The sequence below is a fragment of the Oncorhynchus kisutch genome, unplaced genomic scaffold (genome assembly GCF_002021735.2).
Source record: "Oncorhynchus kisutch isolate 150728-3 unplaced genomic scaffold, Okis_V2 Okis01b-Okis20b_hom, whole genome shotgun sequence".
Classification (NCBI taxonomy): Eukaryota; Metazoa; Chordata; class Actinopteri; order Salmoniformes; family Salmonidae; genus Oncorhynchus; species Oncorhynchus kisutch.
Window position 1 is genome coordinate 3468200 of NW_022261978.1, and position 19550 is coordinate 3487749.

Below are 19550 nucleotides of genomic sequence, written 5' to 3' on the forward strand. Positions count from 1 at the left end.
AGTTCTCTTGCTCTTTAGACCAGGACTTGGATAGTTCACTCACATTACATTCAGAAGTCTATGGACAAGCTATGACAGCAACAGATGCTTTGGTGTTGTTTACCTGGTCACTGTTTCAAAAGCTAACTTTTTAGCATTTACGGCACGAATCCAATGCACGTCAATGGTACCTAAGCGTTTTCACACTTCATGTCCAATTCACCTATAAGTAACTTCATTGAGCTACACAATACATTTGTAGATACTTTAGGATGATTTGGAAATGAAGAGCAAAAAAAAGATCCACTATAGCCTTTCTCACGTTGTCATGTTTCTCTCCCACATGGACGACCATGTGTACTTCTGGTTGGATTGGAACATGAAGGCAGGCATACTTTCAGTTTGATTACTAACTCGTGGAAGTCGAATGGAGATGGCCCTTAATGGTGTTGCCTATGCTGTCACAGAAGCCAGTGTGTCAGAGCCGACAATAGACAACGGACCTGATCGGACAGCTCAGAGCACCTGATTGGACAGCTCAGAGCACCTGATTGGACAGCTCAGAGCACCTGATTGGACAGCTCAGAGCACCTGCTCTTTTCTGTCCATAAAAACAAATGGATTGGTGGAAGAGGCGGGGCAGGAGCAAGGAAGGAGGGTGTGGTCAGGAGCAAGGAAGGAGGGTGTGGTCAGGAGCAAGGAAGGAGGGTGTGGTCAGGAGCAAGGAAGGAGGGTGTGGTCAAGCAAGGCATCCCCGAGGCTAAATGCCCGGAGGTTTTTATCAGAACAGGCATAGATTAGTTTCACCTTTTGTCTTTTCCTGACATGAGTTTGTGTTTAAAATCAGCTTTATTCAAATTATAGCTCACAACTGTGCGGGGGAAGAGGGGTGGGGGCGCTAAGGAGGCCATTCACATATATCTACACACTTTCATACACGCACACCTTCCATCTCTCTCCATTGTTACTGTTGGTTGAGGACCTTCCACTTCTCTCCATTGTTACTGTTGGTTGAGGACCTTCCACTTCTCTCCATTGTTACTGTTGGTTGAGGACCTTCCACTTCTCTCCATTGTTACTGTTGGTTGAGGACCTTCCACCTCTCTCCATTGTTACTGTTGGTTGAGGACCTTCCACTTCTCTCCATTGTTACTGTTGGTTGAGGACCTTCCACTTCTCTCCATTGTTACTGTTGGTTGAGGACCTTCCACTTCTCTCCATTGTTACTGTTGGTTGAGGACCTTCCACTTCTCTCCATTGTTACTGTTGGTTGAGGACCTTCCACCTCTCTCCATTGTTACTGTTGGTTGAGGACCTTCCACCTCTCTCCATTGTTACTGTTGGTTGAGGACCTTCCACCTCTCTCCATTGTTACTGTTGGTTGAGGACCTTCCACCTCTCTCCATTGTTACTGTTGGTTGAGGACCTTCCACCTCTCTCCATTGTTACTGTTGGTTGAGGACCTTCCACTTCTCTCCATTGTTACTGTTGGTTGAGGACCTTCCACTTCTCTCCATTGTTACTGTTGGTTGAGGACCTTCCACCTCTCTCCATTGTTACTGTTGGTTGAGGACCTTCCACCTCTCTCCATTGTTACTGTTGGTTGAGGACCTTCCACCTCTCTCCATTGTTACTGTTGGTTGAGGACCTTCCACCTCTCTCCATTGTTACTGTTGGTTGAGGACCTTCCACTTCTCTTCATTGTTACTGTTGGTTGAGGACCTTCCACTTCTCTTCATTGTTACTGTTGGTTGAGGACCTTCCACCTCTCTCCATTGTTACTGTTGGTTGAGGACCTTCCACTTCTCTTCATTGTTACTGTTGGTTGAGGACCTTCCACTTCTCCTCATTGTTACTGTTGGTTGAGGACCTTCCACTTATCTCCATTGTTACTGTTGGTTGAGGACCTTCCACCTCTCTTCATTGTTACTGTTGGTTGAGGACCTTCCACCTCTCTCCATTGTTACTGTTGGTTGAGGACCTTCCACTTCTCTCCATTGTTACATTAAACTCAACGTGGGTGTTGCCTTCAGGCCCTTGTACTGGGACTGAGATTCAATCCAATTCAACACACAACAATATACATCATAGGATAGCTGCTCTATAATACGCCTTGGATTGAATCCAGGTGTGTGTGTGTGTGTGTGTGTGGCAGTGTGTGTGTGTGTGTGTGTGGCAGTGTGTGTGTGTGTTGTTTGTGTGTGTCCTATTTCCTAACTCAGTTGTGAATTGATTTAATCAGACCACTAAGATTAACCAGTAGGCTATATTTTATGATGTTTTTGAGAATGGACCTGAGGATTGTTTGTACAGCATTAGATAAGAGTTTCTTGCGTAACTGACTGATGACAATTACACACGTTTATAGTGTGTGTGTGTGTGTGTGTGTGTGTGTGTGTGTGTGTAAATGTACTGTGAGCACAACACAAGATTATCATGGGAAGATATTGGGTTCTCTAATAAATATAACTTGATATCAGTGACAGCATCTTTCCAGGGGGTGAACTGGTACATCAAGCTGCCTCACCCTACAGAAACAGGAGATAGACTAGTGTCCTGTCCAGGGGGTGTACTGGTACATCATTCTGCCTCACCCTACAGAAACAGGAGATAGACTAGTGTCCTGTCCAGGGGGTGTACTGGTACATCATTCTGCCTCACCCTACAGAAACAGGAGATAGACTAGTGTCCTGTCCAGGGGGTGTACTGGTACATCATTCTGCCTCACCCTACAGAAACAGGAGATAGACTAGTGTCCTGTCCAGGGGGTGTACTGGTACATCATTCTGCCTCACCCTACAGAAACAGGAGATAGACTAGTGTCCTGTCCAAGGGGTGTACTGGTACATCATTCTGCCTCACCCTACAGAAACAGGAGATAGACTAGTGTCCTGTCCAGGGGGTGTACTGGTACATCATTCTGCCTCACCCTACAGAAACAGGAGATAGACTAGTGTCCTGTCCAGGGGGTGTACTGGTACATCATTCTGCCTCACACCACTCATTGTTTCTCAGTCCTGGTCCTTGGGACCCAAAGGGATATACAGTGTTGTGTTTACCCTAGCACCCACACACTTCATTCCAATAATCAACATCATCATCATCAAGCATTTGATTTGAATCAGCTGTGTTAGTACAGGGGCGAAGCCAAAAACGTGCCTCTCTTTGGATCCCTGGGAAACACCTGGGCTACAGAAAGAGGAAATCAAAATGGGCTTTTTGGTCTTCATTTAAAGTTATGGTTAGGCATAAAGTAAGCAGTGTGGTTGGTCTTCATTTAAAGTTATGGTTAGGCATAAAGTAAGCAGTGTGGTTGGTCTTCATTTAAAGTTATGATTAGGCATAAAGTAAGCAGTGTGGTTGGTCTTCATTTAAAGTTATGGTTAGGCATAAAGTAAGCAGTGTGGTTGGTCTTCATTTAAAGTTATGGTTAGGCATAAAGTAAGCAGTGTGGTTGGTCTTCATTTAAAGTTATGGTTAGACATAAAGTAGGCAGTGTGGTTGGTCTTCATTTAAAGTTAGGCATAAAGTAAGCAGTGAGGTTGGTCTTCATTTAAAGTTATGGTTAGACATAAAGTAGGCAGTGTGGTTGGTCTTCATTTAAAGTTATGATTAGGCATACAGTAAGCAGTGAGGTTGGTCTTCATTTAAAGTTATGGTTAGGCATACAGTAGGCAGTGAGGTTAAGGTTAGGTTTCAAATCAGATTAGAAGAAGAAACATTTTTGAAAGAGGCGGAGCTTCTGACTTTACCACCATAACGACCGATAGGCTCCCGCCCAATGGGCCCTTCTGGCTCCGACCAGTATGACCTATGGTCATGACTTATTATCAATGACAGACCAACATAACACTCTGAGTGATGAGCTCATTAGTTCAGCTCCATACAGGTAATAAAGGGACATTACACCTTCAACTAAAAGGTTGTCAGACGTTTTCAGTTTTCAGACTTCTAAAGTTAACTCATGTCAGAGTGAATGGAAAAGATAAGCACTGGAGAAACCCTTTGGATTGAGGCATATGGCATGATCTACACAACCAATGTTGTGGGTTCCATCTTGAAACCTTGAAACCAGTCTACTTTTGAGGTCTGAAAGTCTTTAATTTACGAGTGAAATGTCCCTTTAAAGCTGTGTTTCCCAATCCTGGTCCTGGGGACCCGAACGGGGACACATTTTTCCAATGTGCTAACATACCTGATTCAAATCAAATTTGATTGATGGTGAGTTGATTAGCTGAATCGAATGTGTTCGGTGCTAGGGCAAAATGTAACCCCCCCCCCCCCCCTGCCCCCCGCTTTTGGAATTGGGAAACACTGCTTTAAACAATACACTTTATTCAGCTGTTCAGTGTTTCAGTGTCATCACCATGGGCACATTGGCACAAGGCTAACTGGCATAGATTATATTTCTAATAGTTAATTAGTAACGATTAATTAGTAACTTCGTTAAAAACAATATCCCTTTACTGTAGTCACATGATGCGCCCCCCACCCCCTCCTCCCCTGAACCTACTGGATATATTCTCTAGCTCAATGGTCAAATCCATCATATGCTGATTGGTAAGTGAGCGATGTCTTTTTCCATAGTTTCAACTATGTCTTATTCCTTCTGCATGAAAATATGTCACATTTCATTGTTTGATTTTGCCACAATTGAAGTGAATTCAGGAACTCAGGAACTCAGGAATTCAGGAATTCAGGAACTCAGGAAGTGGAAGTTGATCATTTGTTATTTTTAAACGCTTCTTTAATTATAAAACTAAAAACGTGTTCGTTTCGCTCATTAGCCTTTATCATGTTTTGACCCTGACGGAGACTTTTAGGCCAAAATACGTAGGTTTATGATGAAAGAAAACATGTTTTTTAATCAACTTCCTCTGCCAGAAGTGCTCCCTTTGGCTATAACTGTACCAACAAAAAAAATCAATATAATTTTTTAATTCTTTATTTTCCAGCCGTGTGTCTGATCTGAAGAGAAGCTGAACAGAATGATGTCATCGGGTGTTCTGATGATGCTCCTGTTCTTTAACCATGTTACTGCAGACAGCTCAGGTAAAGGCTTGATTCTCATTTAGGGAACGGAATGAGAGCTTCACACAGAATACTGTTGCTCCCCAGTGCAGGTTATGGGTGATGGAAGCACTGGGGAGCAGCTATATATATACATATATACTGTATATATAATAACAATATAATATAACAATACTGAGGTAAAGGAAGGAGAGGAATATATATATATATATATTCATCTCCTTCCTTTATCTCAGTATTATTATATCATTATATTATAAGGATGGAGAGGAAAATATAGGAATATATATATATATATTCATCTCCTTCCTTTATCTCAGTATTATTATATTATTATATTATAAGGAAGGAGTGGAAAATAGGAATATATATATATATATATATATATATATATATATTCATCTCCTTCCTTTATCTCAGTATTATTATATCATTATATTATAAGGATGGAGAGGAAAATATAGGAATATATATATATATATTCATCTCCTTCCTTTATCTCAGTATTATTATATCATTATATTATAAGGAAGGAGTGGAAAATAGGAATATATATATATATATATATATATATATTCATCTCCTTCCTTTATCTCAGTATTATTATATCATTATATTATAAGGATGGAGAGGAAAATATAGGAATATATATATATATATTCATCTCCTTCCTTTATCTCAGTATTATTATATCATTATATTATAAGGATGGAGAGGAAAATATAGGAATATATATATTCATCTCCTTCCTTTATCTCAGTATTATTATATTATTATATTATAAGGAAGGAGTGGAAAATAGGAATATATATATATATATATATATATATATATATATATATATATATATATTCATCTCCTTCCTTTATCTCAGTATTATTATATCATTATATTATAAGGATGGAGAGGAAAATATAGGAATATATATATATATATTCATCTCCTTCCTTTATCTCAGTATTATTATATCATTATATTATAAGGAAGGAGTGGAAAATAGGAATATATATATATATATATATATATATATATATATTCATCTCCTTCCTTTATCTCAGTATTATTATATCATTATATTATAAGGATGGAGAGGAAAATATAGGAATATATATATATATATTCATCTCCTTCCTTTATCTCAGTATTATTATATCATTATATTATAAGGAAGGAGAGGAATATATAGGAATATATATATATATATTCATCTCCTTCCTTTACCTCAGTATTATTATTTATTAACTCAGCACGGTATTCATCAGGTGTAAGATGTGCATTTAACCTTATTTATTGCCATTTCAAGACGTTGGTTAGAGTCCCAAATGGCTTCCTAATCCCTATATGATACACCATTTTTGACCAGAGCCCTGGCACTATATAGGGAACAGGACGTCATATGGGATATTGTGTTATTGTGTTAAAGATCTGGGCAATAAGATTTAGATTTATTAGATTTATTTTAAAGATTCAGACTTTGCTCTTCAATAAATATTCAACGAAACGTGACAGGATGACAAAAATGTCATATTCTGAATCAGCTGACGATAGAGAACAAGTTGTTTTTGTTGTTCTGTTCCGTTGATTTCAATGGCTTATTGTCTGTGTACTCAGAGCTATGGGACTGTCTTAAAAGTGCAAGTGATTAACTGAAAAATGTCTTTGCAACCACATGACTTAGACATCTCAAACCAACTGTAATAGGTTCACTATGTCATGTGGTTGAGAAGATATTGACATTTTTTCACATGCAATAATAGGTGTTGCAGTTTTAAGATGGTCCCTTAATCTTTAAAGCAGTGGAGGGCTACTGCCGTGTTCATGTGCAGGAAATTCAGACATTTCTGACTTGCTCACTGGTTGTAGTTTTTCACATGCCGAGTTTAATGAATCAGCAAGTAGGATACACAGCATAGATTTAGCCTCCAAAGAAGGATATATGACAGCGAATTTCATAAACAATGGATTTGTTCCCTATCTTCAGATGATTTAGAACATGTTTGTGATTTCTATCATTCTGGCACGTTCCTTTGAAGGGGCATTGATGATTAAAGTCTGGATCATTAATATAAAGCTTATTATAAACCGGGTAGTTCAGGTCTTGGATGCCGATTGGCTAAAAACAGAATTCCAGCCGTATGTTAGGCAATATACCATGGGTATAACGCAAAACCATTTGTTTACTGTTATATTTATGTTGGTAACCGGTTTATAATAGCAATAAGTCATCTCAAGAGTTTGTGAGTTTGTGGTGTACAGCCAATAAACCACTAATAAGGGCTGTATCCAGGCACTTCACTTCACGGCATGCCTAAGAACAGCCCTTAACCATGGAACATTCTTAGAACATAGGGTTCCAAAAGGGTTCTTTGCAGAAGGTCAGGGTTCTACCAATAACCATTTTCATCTGAAGAACCCTTTTTGGAAGATGAGGGAAAAAAAAGTGTAGACCTCCACAAGTCTGGTTCATCATTGGGAGCAATTTCTAAATGGTCGAAGAGGACTCCAGTGGCAACCTGTGAAGCTCTGGGTGAACTCCATGCCCAAGAGGGTTAAGGCAGTGCTGGAAAATGATGGTGGCCACACAAAATATTTACACTTTGGGCCCAATTTGGACATTTTCACTTAGGGGTGGACTCACTTTTGTTGCCAGCGGTTTAGACATTAATGGCTGTGTGTTGAGTTATTTTGAGGGGACAGCAAATTTACACTGTTCAACAAACTATACACTCACTACTTTACATTGTAGCAAAGTGTCATTTCTTCAGTGTTGTCACATGAAAAGATATACTCAAATATTTACAAAAATGTGAAGGGTGTACTCACTTTTGTGATATACTGTATATCCACAGTAAAAGCCCTGACCTCAATCCTATAGAACATTTGTGGGCAGAACTGAAAGAGTGTGTGCGAGCAAGGAGGTCGACAAACCTGACTCAGTTACACCTGCTCTGTCAGGAGGAATGGGACAAAATTCACCCAACTTATTGTGGAAGGCTACCCAAAACGTTTGACCCAAGTTAAGCAATTTAAAGGCAATGCTACCAAATACTAATTGAGTGTATGTAAACTTCTGACCCACTGGGAATGTGACGAAAGAAATAAAAGCTGAAATAAATCATTCTCTCGGCTATTATTCTGACATTTCACATTCTTGACATAAAGTGGTGATCCTAACTGACCTAAAACAGGGAATTCCTAACTAGGATTAAAGGTCAGGAATTGTGAAAAACTGAGTTTAAATGTATTTGGCTACGGTGTATGTAAACTAATGACTTCAACTGTACTACTGGATGAGATAAATTGTAATTGTTTTTTAGCAGAATTATGTGAGGTTTTATGTGTTGCTGTTCTTAGGCACGATGTGAAGGGGAGTGCCTGGATACAGCCCTTAGCAGTGACATATTGGCCATATACCACAAACCCCTGATGTGCATTATTGCTATTATAAACTAGTTACCAAAGTTATTATAACAGTAAACAAGTAATTTTGCATCATACTTGTGGTATATTTAAGCAATAAGGCACGAGGGGTGTTGTATATGGCCAATATATCACGGCTAAGGGCTGTTCTTAGCCTGTGGAAATATAACACAAATCTTCAAGGTGCCTTATTGCTATTATAAACTGTTTACCAATGTAATTAGAGCAGTAATTATAAATGTTTTTTCATACCCGTGGTATACGGTCTGAATACCACGTCTGTCATCCAATCAGCATTCAGGGCTCTAACCAACCAGTTTATAATGTCTGATATTCCACAGCTTTCAACCAATCAGCATCCAGGACCCAAACTACCCTGTGTATAACGGCCAATATATCACACCTCCTCGGGCCTTATAGATTACATTTAATGTAGTGTCTTGTCATAAGCTTTATGGGGGAATTGTTTTCCCAGGTACGGTTGTTACCAGTTGTGAGGCGTGTCATGACCAAGCCACCTGCCTAGACTCACCTGTGGAACGTGAGAGGGGAGATGCTTTCCAAACCTGGTCCGTCACTTGCACCTGTCAAGATGGCTTCGTTGGCGACGGCATCACCTGCTACGACCTTGACTTCTGCGCTAAAGGCTCCTGCTGTCGTCAAGGTTACGGCTGGTCCTCGGAGCTGGGCTGTGTGGACGTTGACGAGTGTTCCCTCCCAGACCAACCCTGCAGCCCTCCTCAGGTCTGTGAGAACACCCCCGGATCCTTCAACTGCCTGGTGCCTCCTGAAGACGACCTCCACTCCAGTCCTGGAGACTCCCGTTCAGTGCAGTTTCAGTGCGGGGGGAGACAGTGTCCAGTGGGAGAGGACTGTATCAGTGTTGGTGGATCGTCCCTCTGTGCAGACCCCTGCCTGCACTACTCTGTACTGAATGACGACTGGCGTTCCACCACCAACTACGGTCCAGCTAACGGCTACCACTGTGACTCGTCTGTCAACTGGCAGGGTTGGTATCGCCTGTTCCTGGGGAACACCAGTGTTCAGATGCCAGAGAGGTGTGTGGAAAGGTACATGTGTGGGACGGAGATCCCCTTGTGGCTTCCATTAGCTCATCCCCAGCTGTTAGACGGGGTGGTTCAGAGGAGCGTCTGTGGACACTATTATTATGACTGCTGCTACTGGAGGCAAAATCCCATCCATGTCAAAGCCTGCTATGGAAACTACTATGTCTACAAGTTTGTCCCTACAACAACATGCAACATGGCCTACTGTGCAGGTATGACATCATAATGTCCTTGTCACTGTGCAGGTATGACATCATAATGTCCTTGTCACTGTGCAGGTATGACGTCATAATGTCCTTGTCACTGTGCAGGTATGACATCATAATGTCCTTGTCACTGTGCAGGTATGACATCATAATGTCCTTGTCACTGTGCAGTTATGACGTCATATTGTCCTTGTCACTGTGCAGGTATGACCTCATAATGTCCTTGTCACTGTTTTTTAAAGACATCAAAGAGTGTTCAAATAACTAGACATAACAAAGTCATTTAACGCTACCTCTGTCTCTTCCAGATGTCAACACCACGGTGTGTTCCACATGTGGAGTGTTTGATGCCTGTGTGAGAGACAATGAGACCACCTGGAATGTGAGAGGAAAGGTGAGTGCTGAACAAATATAAACTGTATGGTCAGATCGGTATTTTTTTCAAACACTATGAAACGCAGAGATTTAGGGGTGAAATTATGCATCTTTAAGAGGCGTATCTTTTAACCAATAAGGTCAGAGGAGGCGTGGTATATTGGCCATATGTCACAAACCCCCAAGGTGCATTATTACTATTATAAACTGATTACCAATGGAATTAGAACAGTAAAAATACATGTTTCCTCATACCCGTGGCTTTCAGCCAATCAACATTCAGGGTTCCAGCCCTGAATGATGATTGGTTGATAAGGCAGTTTGGGGGTTTGTGGTATATGGCCAATATACCACGGCTGAGGGATGTATGCAGGCATTCCGTGTTGCGTGGTGTATAAGAAGCCACACAGAGATCTCAGTCTCACACATGTACCTGTTCACACGCCTTATTGCTTAAATAACCTCCTGAGTGGTTTACTTAGCTCCAGAGCTGGTGTGTGGGCGGAGCCTCCTGAAGGTGGGCCTTCCAAATGTTTACCTGGAGGCTGCTGGTCTGGATGCTTCCTCTGCCCACCTGGCTGACGGACGCTGCTCCGCCCACGAGGATCATAACGGCTCAGTGTGGTACCAGGTGGAGCGACGGGAGGGACTCTGTGGAAACACTCTGGAGGTGAGAAATATTTTCACTTTATGTTCAAGAAGGTTCTATATTGCTGCCCCAATATTTTTCCCTGGAGACGTTTTATGAATTATTACTAAACACACACTTTAGTTGGTTCACATCTTACTTATGGAACGACCTTCAGAATAACCTACAGTTACATTTGACATTTAGCAGCCGCTCTTATCCAGAGCCACATGCAGTAGTGAGTTGATACGTTGATACCTTTCATACCGGTCCCTCGTGGGAATCGAACCCACAACTCTGGCGCCACACTCTACCAACCGAGCTACACGGGATGCAGTGGTGCCTTTCAGTTCAGATTGTTGGTGGAGGAACCTCTGCTTGTTTTTTCAATTGTGTTTTTGTATTTTTGTGTTTTCTATGCTCCTGCCTTGACTGAAGTATGTGAGTCTCTACCGTTTAATGTGTAATAGCTGCTGGTCACGTGACCTTGGTCTCAATAGGACTTTAAATAAAGGTCATGTAAATAAATAGGGTTGAAGACGACATGACATCAGTGTTAACGGTGGTTAATGGTCAAACAAATCCCTGTGATTTCACGGTAGTCTACACATCACTAATGCAAGCAGGCCTAATAAATGCATGAATATGACATATTTCTTAACCCCCCTCCTCCCTTTTTCCCAGACAAACACCACCCATGCTGTCTACTCCAACAGCTTATTAGTTTATCCAGTAGATGGGAGGAACGTCTCCCGACCCTTCGGCTTTCCCTTCTCCTGTGTCTATCCTCTGGAGACAGAGAGCCGTCTGGATGTGGCCATCAGACCTCTCCCACTGTGAGAAAATATGCAGAAAGTTCATTCTGTTTATTCTGTTGTCTTAAAAAAGTGATATCTAGAACCTAAAAGGATTATTTGGCTGTCCCCATAGGAGAACCCATAGGAGAACCCATAGGAGAACCCTTTGAATAACCCCTTTTGGTTCCAGGCAGAAACCTTTTGGTTCCAGATATAATTATTTTGAGTTCCATGTAGAACCCTCTCCACAGAGGGAGAGAAACAAAACAGGTTCAACCTGGAACCAGAAAGGGTTCTCCTATGGGGACAGCCAAAGAACCCTTTTGGAACTGTTTAGTCTAACAGTGTCATCATTATGAACATTCAACTGTTATTTTAATGTTCATAAAGTTTGATTTGATTTGTAGCGTCACCTCCACCACCACCACCACCTAGCGTCACCTCCACCACCACCACCACCTAGCTTCACCTCCACCACCACCTAGCGTCACCTCCACCACCACCTAGCGTCACCTCCACCACCACCACCACCTAGCGTCACCTCCACCACCACCACCACCTAGCGTCACCTCCACCACCACCACCACCTAGCATCACCTCCACCACCACCTAGCGTCACCTCCACCACCACCACCACCTAGCATCACCTCCTCCACCACCACCACCTAGCGTCACCTCCACCTCCACCACCACCTAGCGTCACCTCCACCACCACCACCACCTAGCATCACCTCCACCTCCACCTAGCGTCACCTCCACCACCACCACCACCTAGCATCACCTCCACCTCCACCTAGCGTCACCTCCACCACCACCACCACCTAGCATCACCTCCACCTCCACCTAGCGTCACCTCCACCACCACCACCACCTAGCATCACCTTCCACCACCACCTAGCGTCACCTCCACCACCACCACCACCTAGCATCACCTCCACCACCACCTAGCGTCACCCTCCACCACCACCACCACCTAGCATCACCTCCACCACCACCTAGCGTCACCTCCACCTCCACCACCACCTAGCGTCACCTCCACCACCACCACCACCTAGCGTCACCTCCACCACCACCACCACCTAGCGTCACCTCCACCACCACCACCACCTAGCGTCACCTCCACCACCACCTAGCGTCACCCCTCCACCACCACCACCACCTAGCGTCACCTCCACCACCACCACCACCTAGCGTCACCTCCACCACCACCTAGCGTCACCTCCAACCACCACCACCACCTAGCGTCACCTCCACCCCACCACCACCTAGCATCACCTCCACCACCACCTAGCGTCACCTCCACCACCACCTAGCGTCACCCCCACCACCACCTAGCGTCACCTCCACCACCACCACCACCTAGCGTCACCTCCACCACCACCTAGCGTCACCTCCACCACCACCACCACCTAGCGTCACCTCCACCACCACCTAGCGTCACCTCACCACCACCACCACCTAGCGTCACCTCCACCACCACCTAGCGTCACCTCCATCACCACCTAGCGTCACCTCCACCACCACCTAGCGTCACCTCCACCACCACCTAGCGTCACCTCCACCACCACCTAGACTCCACCACCACCACCTAGCGTCACCATCCACCACCTCCACCACCACCTAGCGTCACCTCCACCACCACACCACCTAGCGTCACCTCCACCACCACCTAGCGTCACCTCCACCACCACCACCAACTAGCGTCACCTCCACCACCACCTAGCGTCACCTCCACCACCACCACCACCTAGCGTCACCTCCACCACCACCACCACCTAGCATCACCTCCCCACCACCCACCACCTAGCGTCACCTCCACCACCACCACCACCCTAGCGTCACCTCCACCACCACCTAGCGTCACCTCCACCACCACCACCACCTAGCGTCACCTCCACCACCACCTAGCGTCACCTCCACCACCACCACCACCTAGCGTCACCCTCCACCACCACCACCACCTAGCATCACCTCCACCACCACCACCACCTAGCATCACCCTCCACCACCACCACCACCTAGCGTCACCCTCCACCACCACCTAGCGTCACCTCCACCACCACCACCACCTAGCATCACCTCCACCTCCACCTAGCGTCACCTCCACCACCACCACCACCTAGCATCACCCTCCACCTCCACCTAGCGTCACCTCCACCACCACCACCACCTAGCATCACCTCCACCTCCACCTAGCGTCACCTCCACCACCACCACCACCTAGCATCACCTCCACCACCACCTAGCGTCACCTCCACCACCACCACCACCTAGCATCACCTCCACCACCACCTAGCGTCACCCTCCACCACCACCACCACCTAGCATCACCTCCACCACCACCTAGCGTCACCTCCACCTCCACCACCACCTAGCGTCACCTCCACCACCACCACCACCTAGCGTCACCTCCACCACCACCACCACCTAGCGTCACCTCCACACCACCACCACCTAGCGTCACCTCCACCACCACCACCACCCTAGCGTCACCTCCACCACCACCTAGCGTCACCTCCACCACCACCACCACCTAGCGTCACCTCCACCACACCACCACCTAGCGTCACCTCACCTCCAGCTCCACCCCCCTACCACCACCACCACCAACCTAGCGTCACCTCCACCACCACCACCACCTAGCCTCACCTCCACCACCACCACCTAGCAATCACCTCCACCACCACTAGCGTCACCTCCACCCCTAGCGTCACCTCCACCACCACCTAGCGTCACCTTCCACCACCACCACCACCTAGCGTCACCTCCACCACCACCTAGCGTCACCTCCACCACCACCACCACCTAGCGTCACCTCCACCACCACCTAGCGTCACCTCCACCACCACCACCACCTAGCGTCACCTCCACCACCACCTAGCGTCACCTCCATCACCACCTAGCGTCACCTCCACCACCACCTAGCGTCACCTCCACCACCACCTAGCGTCACCTCCCACCACCACCACACCTAGCGTCACCTCCACCACCTCCACCAACCACCTAGCGTCACCTCCCACCACCACCACCACCTAGCGTCACCTCCACCACCACCTAGCGTCACCTCCCACCACCACCACCACCTAGCGTCACCTCCACCACCACCTAGCGTCACCGTCCACACCACCACCACCTAGCGTCACCTCCCCACCACCACCACCTAGCATCACCTCCACCACGCACCACCACCTAGCGTCACCTCCACCACCACCACACCTAGCGTCACCTCCACCACCACTAGCGTCAACCTCACCACCACCACCACCTAGCGTCACCTCACCACCACCACCACCTAGCGTCACCTCCACCACCACCACCACTAGCGTCACCTCCACACCACCACCACCTAGCGTCACCTCCACACCACCACCACCTAGCGTCACCTCCACCAACACCACCACCTAGCGTCACCTCCACCCACCCCTAGCGTCACCTCACCACCACCACCACCACCTAGCGTCACCTCCACCACACCTAGCGTCACCTCCACCACCACCACCACTCTAGCGTCACACTCACCACACCCACCACCTAGCATCACCTCCACCACCACCACACCACCTAGCGTCACCTCCACCACCACCACCACCTAGCGTCACCTCCACCACCACCTAGCGTCACCACCACCACCACCACCACCACCTAGCGTCACCTCCACCACCACCTAGCGTCACCTCCACCACCACCACCACCTAGCGTCACCTCCACCACCACCACCACCTAGCATCACCTCCACCACCACCACCTAGCGTCACCTCCACCACCACCACCACCTAGCGTCACCTCCACCACCACCACCACCACCACCTAGCGTCACCACCACCACCACCACCACCTAAGCATCACCTCCACCACCACCTAGCGTCACCCACCACCACACCACCACCACCACCTAGCGTCACCTCCACCACCACCTAGCGTCACCTCCACCACCACCACCACCTAGCGTCACCTCCACCACCACCACCACCTAGCATCACCTCCACCACCACCACCTAGCGTCACCTCCACCACCACCACCACCCTAGCGCACCACCACACCACCACCACCACCACCTAGCGTCACCACCACCACCACCACCACCTAGCGGTCACCTCCACCACCACCACCACTAGCGTCACCATCCACCACCACCACCACCTAGCGTCACCTCCCACCACCACACCACCTAGCGTCACCTCCACCACCACCACCACCTAGCGTCACCTCACCACCACCACCACCTAGCGTCACCTCCACCACACCACCACCACCTAGCGTCACCTCCACCACCACCACCACCACCTTAGCGTCACCTCCACCACCACCACCACCACCTAGCGTCACCTCCACCACCACCACCACCTACCTAAGCGTCACCTCCACCACCAACCACCACCTAGCGTCACCTCCACCACCACCACCACCTAGCGGTCACCTCCACCACCACCACCACCTAGCGTCACCTCCACCACCACCACCACCTGCGTCACCTCCACCACCACCACCACCTAGCGTCACCTCCACCACCACCACCACCTAGCGTCACCTCCACCACCACCACCTAGCTGTCACTCCACCACCACCAACCACCCACCTAGCGTCACCCCTCCACCACCACCACCACCTAGCGTCACCTCCACCACCACCACCACCTAGCATCACCTTTGTACCTTTGTACCTCTTCACAGAACTGATCATAAAGTTGTCCGAGTCGGTGCCAAGGCCAAGGCCTCCATGTCTCTGTACCGCGACTCCAACTACACACAGCCTTACCCAGCTGGTCAGCCAGTCACCCTGATTGCGGGTTCCTCCCTGCACGTGGGCGTGTCCGTAGAGGAGTCCGAGGCAGAACGTTTCGTTGTTGTTCTGGAAGACTGCTACACCACGGAATCCCCCAGCCCTGATAATCTCCCACGGACCTACATGATTCAGGACAGGTCCATGACTCTGTTCATCGGCTGTTTGCATGGCCATGTGTGTTTGTTTTGTGTGTGAAGTATGGTGTGTTTGTTGCTGTGTACGGTCTGTGTAGCCGTGCATGGCCATGTGTGTTTGTTGCTGTGTACGGTCTGTGTAGTCGTGCATGGCCATGCGTGTTTGTTGCTGTGTACGGTCTGTGTAGTCGTGCATGGCCATGTGTGTTTGTTGCTGTGTACGGTCTGTGTAGCCGTGCATGGCCATGTGTGTTTGTTGCTGTGTACGGTCTGTGTAGTCGTGCATGGCCATGTGTGTTTGTTGCTGTGTACGGTCTGTGTAGCCGTGCATGGCCATGTGTGTTTGTTGCTGTGTACGGTCTGTGTAGTCGTGCATGGCCATGTGTGTTTGTTGCTGTGTACGGTCTGTGTAGCCGTGCATGGCCATGTGTGTTTGTTGCTGTGTACGGTCTGTGTAGTCGTGCATGGCCATGTGTGTTTGTTGCTGTGTACGGTCTGTGTAGTCGTGCATGGCCATGTGTGTTTGTTGCTGTGTACGGTCTGTGTAGTCGTGCATGGCCATGTGTGTTTGTTGCTGTGTACGGTCTGTGTAGCCGTGCATGGCCATGTGTGTTTGTTGCTGTGTACGGTCTGTGTAGTCGTGCATGGCCATGTGTGTTTGTTGCTGTGTACGGTCTGTGTAGCCGTGCATGGCCATGTGTGTTTGTTGCTGTGTACGGTCTGTGTAGCCGTGCATGGCCATGTGTGTTTGTTGCTGTGTACGGTCTGTGTAGTCGTGCATGGCCATGTGTGTTTGTTGCTGTGTACGGTCTGTGTAGCCGTGCATGGCCATGTGTGTTTGTTGCTGTGTACGGTCTGTGTAGTCGTGCATGGCCATGTGTGTTTGTTGCTGTGTACGGTCTGTGTAGCCGTGCATGGCCATGTGTGTTTGTTGCTGTGTACGGTCTGTGTAGCCGTGCATGGCCATGTGTGTTTGTTGCTGTGTACGGTCTGTGTAGTCGTGCATGGCCATGTGTGTTTGTTGCTGTGTACGGTCTGTGTAGCCGTGCATGGCCATGTGTGTTTGTTGCTGTGTACGGTCTGTGTAGTCGTGCATGGCCATGTGTGTTTGTTGCTGTGTACGGTCTGTGTAGTCGTGCATGGCCATGTGTGTTTGTTGCTGTGTACGGTCTGTGTAGTCGTGCATGGCCATGTGTGTTTGTTGCTGTGTACGGTCTGTGTAGCCGTGCATGCCTTGACACCTTTGCTGTTTCTTGGCTCTTCTCCCAGGTGTCCTACAAATCGTACCCAGGTGACAGTGGAGGAAAGTGGCTCGTCCCTCAGGGCTTCGTTCTCTGCTCTACTGCAGGGGGAATACCGTTACATCTTCCTGCACTGCAGCCTCAGCCTGTGTGACCAGGGGAGCTCCTCCTGCACTCCAGTGAGTCCTGATGTTCTTCTCAGACTCATTAGCTCTCTCCTTGGGCTTTCAGGTCTCTCTGACTTAGTGGTTGGTCTCTGACTCAGTGTTTGGTCTCTGACTTAGTGGTTGGTCTCTCTGACTTAGTGTTTGGTCTCTCTGACTTAGTGGTTGGTCTCTCTGACTTAGTGTTTGGTTTCTCTGACTCAGTGTTTGGTCTCTGACTTAGTGTTTGGTCTCTGACTTAGTGTTTGGTCTCTGACTTAGTGGTTGGTCTCTCTGACTTAGTGTTTGGTCTCTCTGACTTAGTGGTTGGTCTCTCTGACTTAGTGTTTGTTTCTCTGCCTTGGTGTTTGGTCTCTCTGACTTAGTGTTTGGTTTCTCTGCCTTGGTGTTTGGTCACTCTGACTTAGTGTTTGGTTTCTCTGACTCAGTGTTTGGTCTCTGACTTAGTGGTTGGTCTCTGACTTAGTGGTTGGTCTCTCTGACTTAGTGGTTGGTCTCTCTGACTCAGTGTTTTTCTGACTTAGTGTTTGGTTTCTCTGACTCAGTGTTTGGTCTCTGACTTAGTGGTTGGTATCTCTGACTCAGTGTTTGGTCTCTGACTTAGTGGTTGGTATCTCTGACTCAGTGTTTGGTCTCTGACTTAGTGGTTGGTCTCTCTGACTTAGTGTTTGGTTTCTCTGACTTAGTGGTTGGTCTCTCTGCCTTGGTGTTTGGTCACTCTGACTTAGTGTTTGGTTTCTCTGACTCAGTGTTTGGTCTCTGACTTAGTGGTTGGTCTCTGACTTAGTGGTTGGTCTCTCTGACTTAGTGGTTGGTCTCTCTGACTCAGTGTTTTTCTGACTTAGTGTTTGGTTTCTCTGACTCAGTGTTTGGTCTCTGACTTAGTGGTTGGTATCTCTGACTCAGTGTTTGGTCTCTGACTTAGTGGTTGGTCTCTCTGACTTAGTGTTTGGTTTCTCTGACTTAGTGGTTGGTCTCTCTGACTTAGTGGTTGGTCTCTCTGACTTAGTGGTTGGTCTCTCTGACTTAGTGGTTGGTCTCTGACTTAGTGGTTGGTCTCTGACTTAGTGGTTGGTCTCTGACTTAGTGTTTGGTCTCTCTCTACAGGTGTGTTCCAGGAGGAGATCCCGCTCTGTGTCCAAGTCCATCCGCCTCAAGCCGCTCACCATCGGTCCAATCATCTGTAAATATTTTACTTTAGTAATGACTTACATAGTTTATGAGCTAATATATTGTAGAGGTTTTGGCCCGAAATGTAGAGTAGTCGGGAAATGAACAAAAATAAATGACCGATATTCTGGTCAAAAGCACTTGGCCGTCGTTCTAGTGTGTTTCCTCTCTAACAGTCAGATTCTCTTTGACCCCCAGGGGCCCAGAGTCTGGAGTGAGCCTTGGGAACCCCTCCCAGGGGCCCAGAGTCTGGACTGAGCCTTGGGAGCGCCCAGCATGTCATATGATGGATGGGTCCCTCCTGCACTTCTCCCCTGATCTCCATCCCAACCTACAGCCCAGTGTAACTTTCAAGGGCACAGAAATACTTGTTTTGATTCTAGTAATGAATTTATGCACTACAGTGTGATTTCATTGTACTGTGTATGTTGTATACACATAGACTTGCATTGTTTTAGGACTGATCATTTCCTCAAATCATTGTGTAAGTTCCAACCAAACCTGAGTTGCTGTGTGTGTATGCTGTGATTTGACGATGAATAAATAACTAAACTA

The 19550-nt window shown here is 47.3% G+C and overlaps 1 protein-coding gene across 1 annotated transcript; it reads left to right on the top strand.

Moving 5' to 3' along the window:
* Positions 1-4970: 4970 nt before the first annotated feature.
* LOC109877498 (uromodulin-like) lies at positions 4971-19550 on the top strand. Its single transcript, XM_031811052.1, has 9 exons — positions 4971-5031; positions 8906-9709; positions 10012-10097; positions 10596-10748; positions 11391-11542; positions 16175-16423; positions 17690-17840; positions 18933-19008; positions 19194-19550. The coding sequence occupies exons 1-9, from the start codon at positions 4971-4973 to the stop codon at positions 19211-19213; spliced, it is 1752 nt and encodes a 583-aa protein (XP_031666912.1). The 3' UTR covers positions 19214-19550.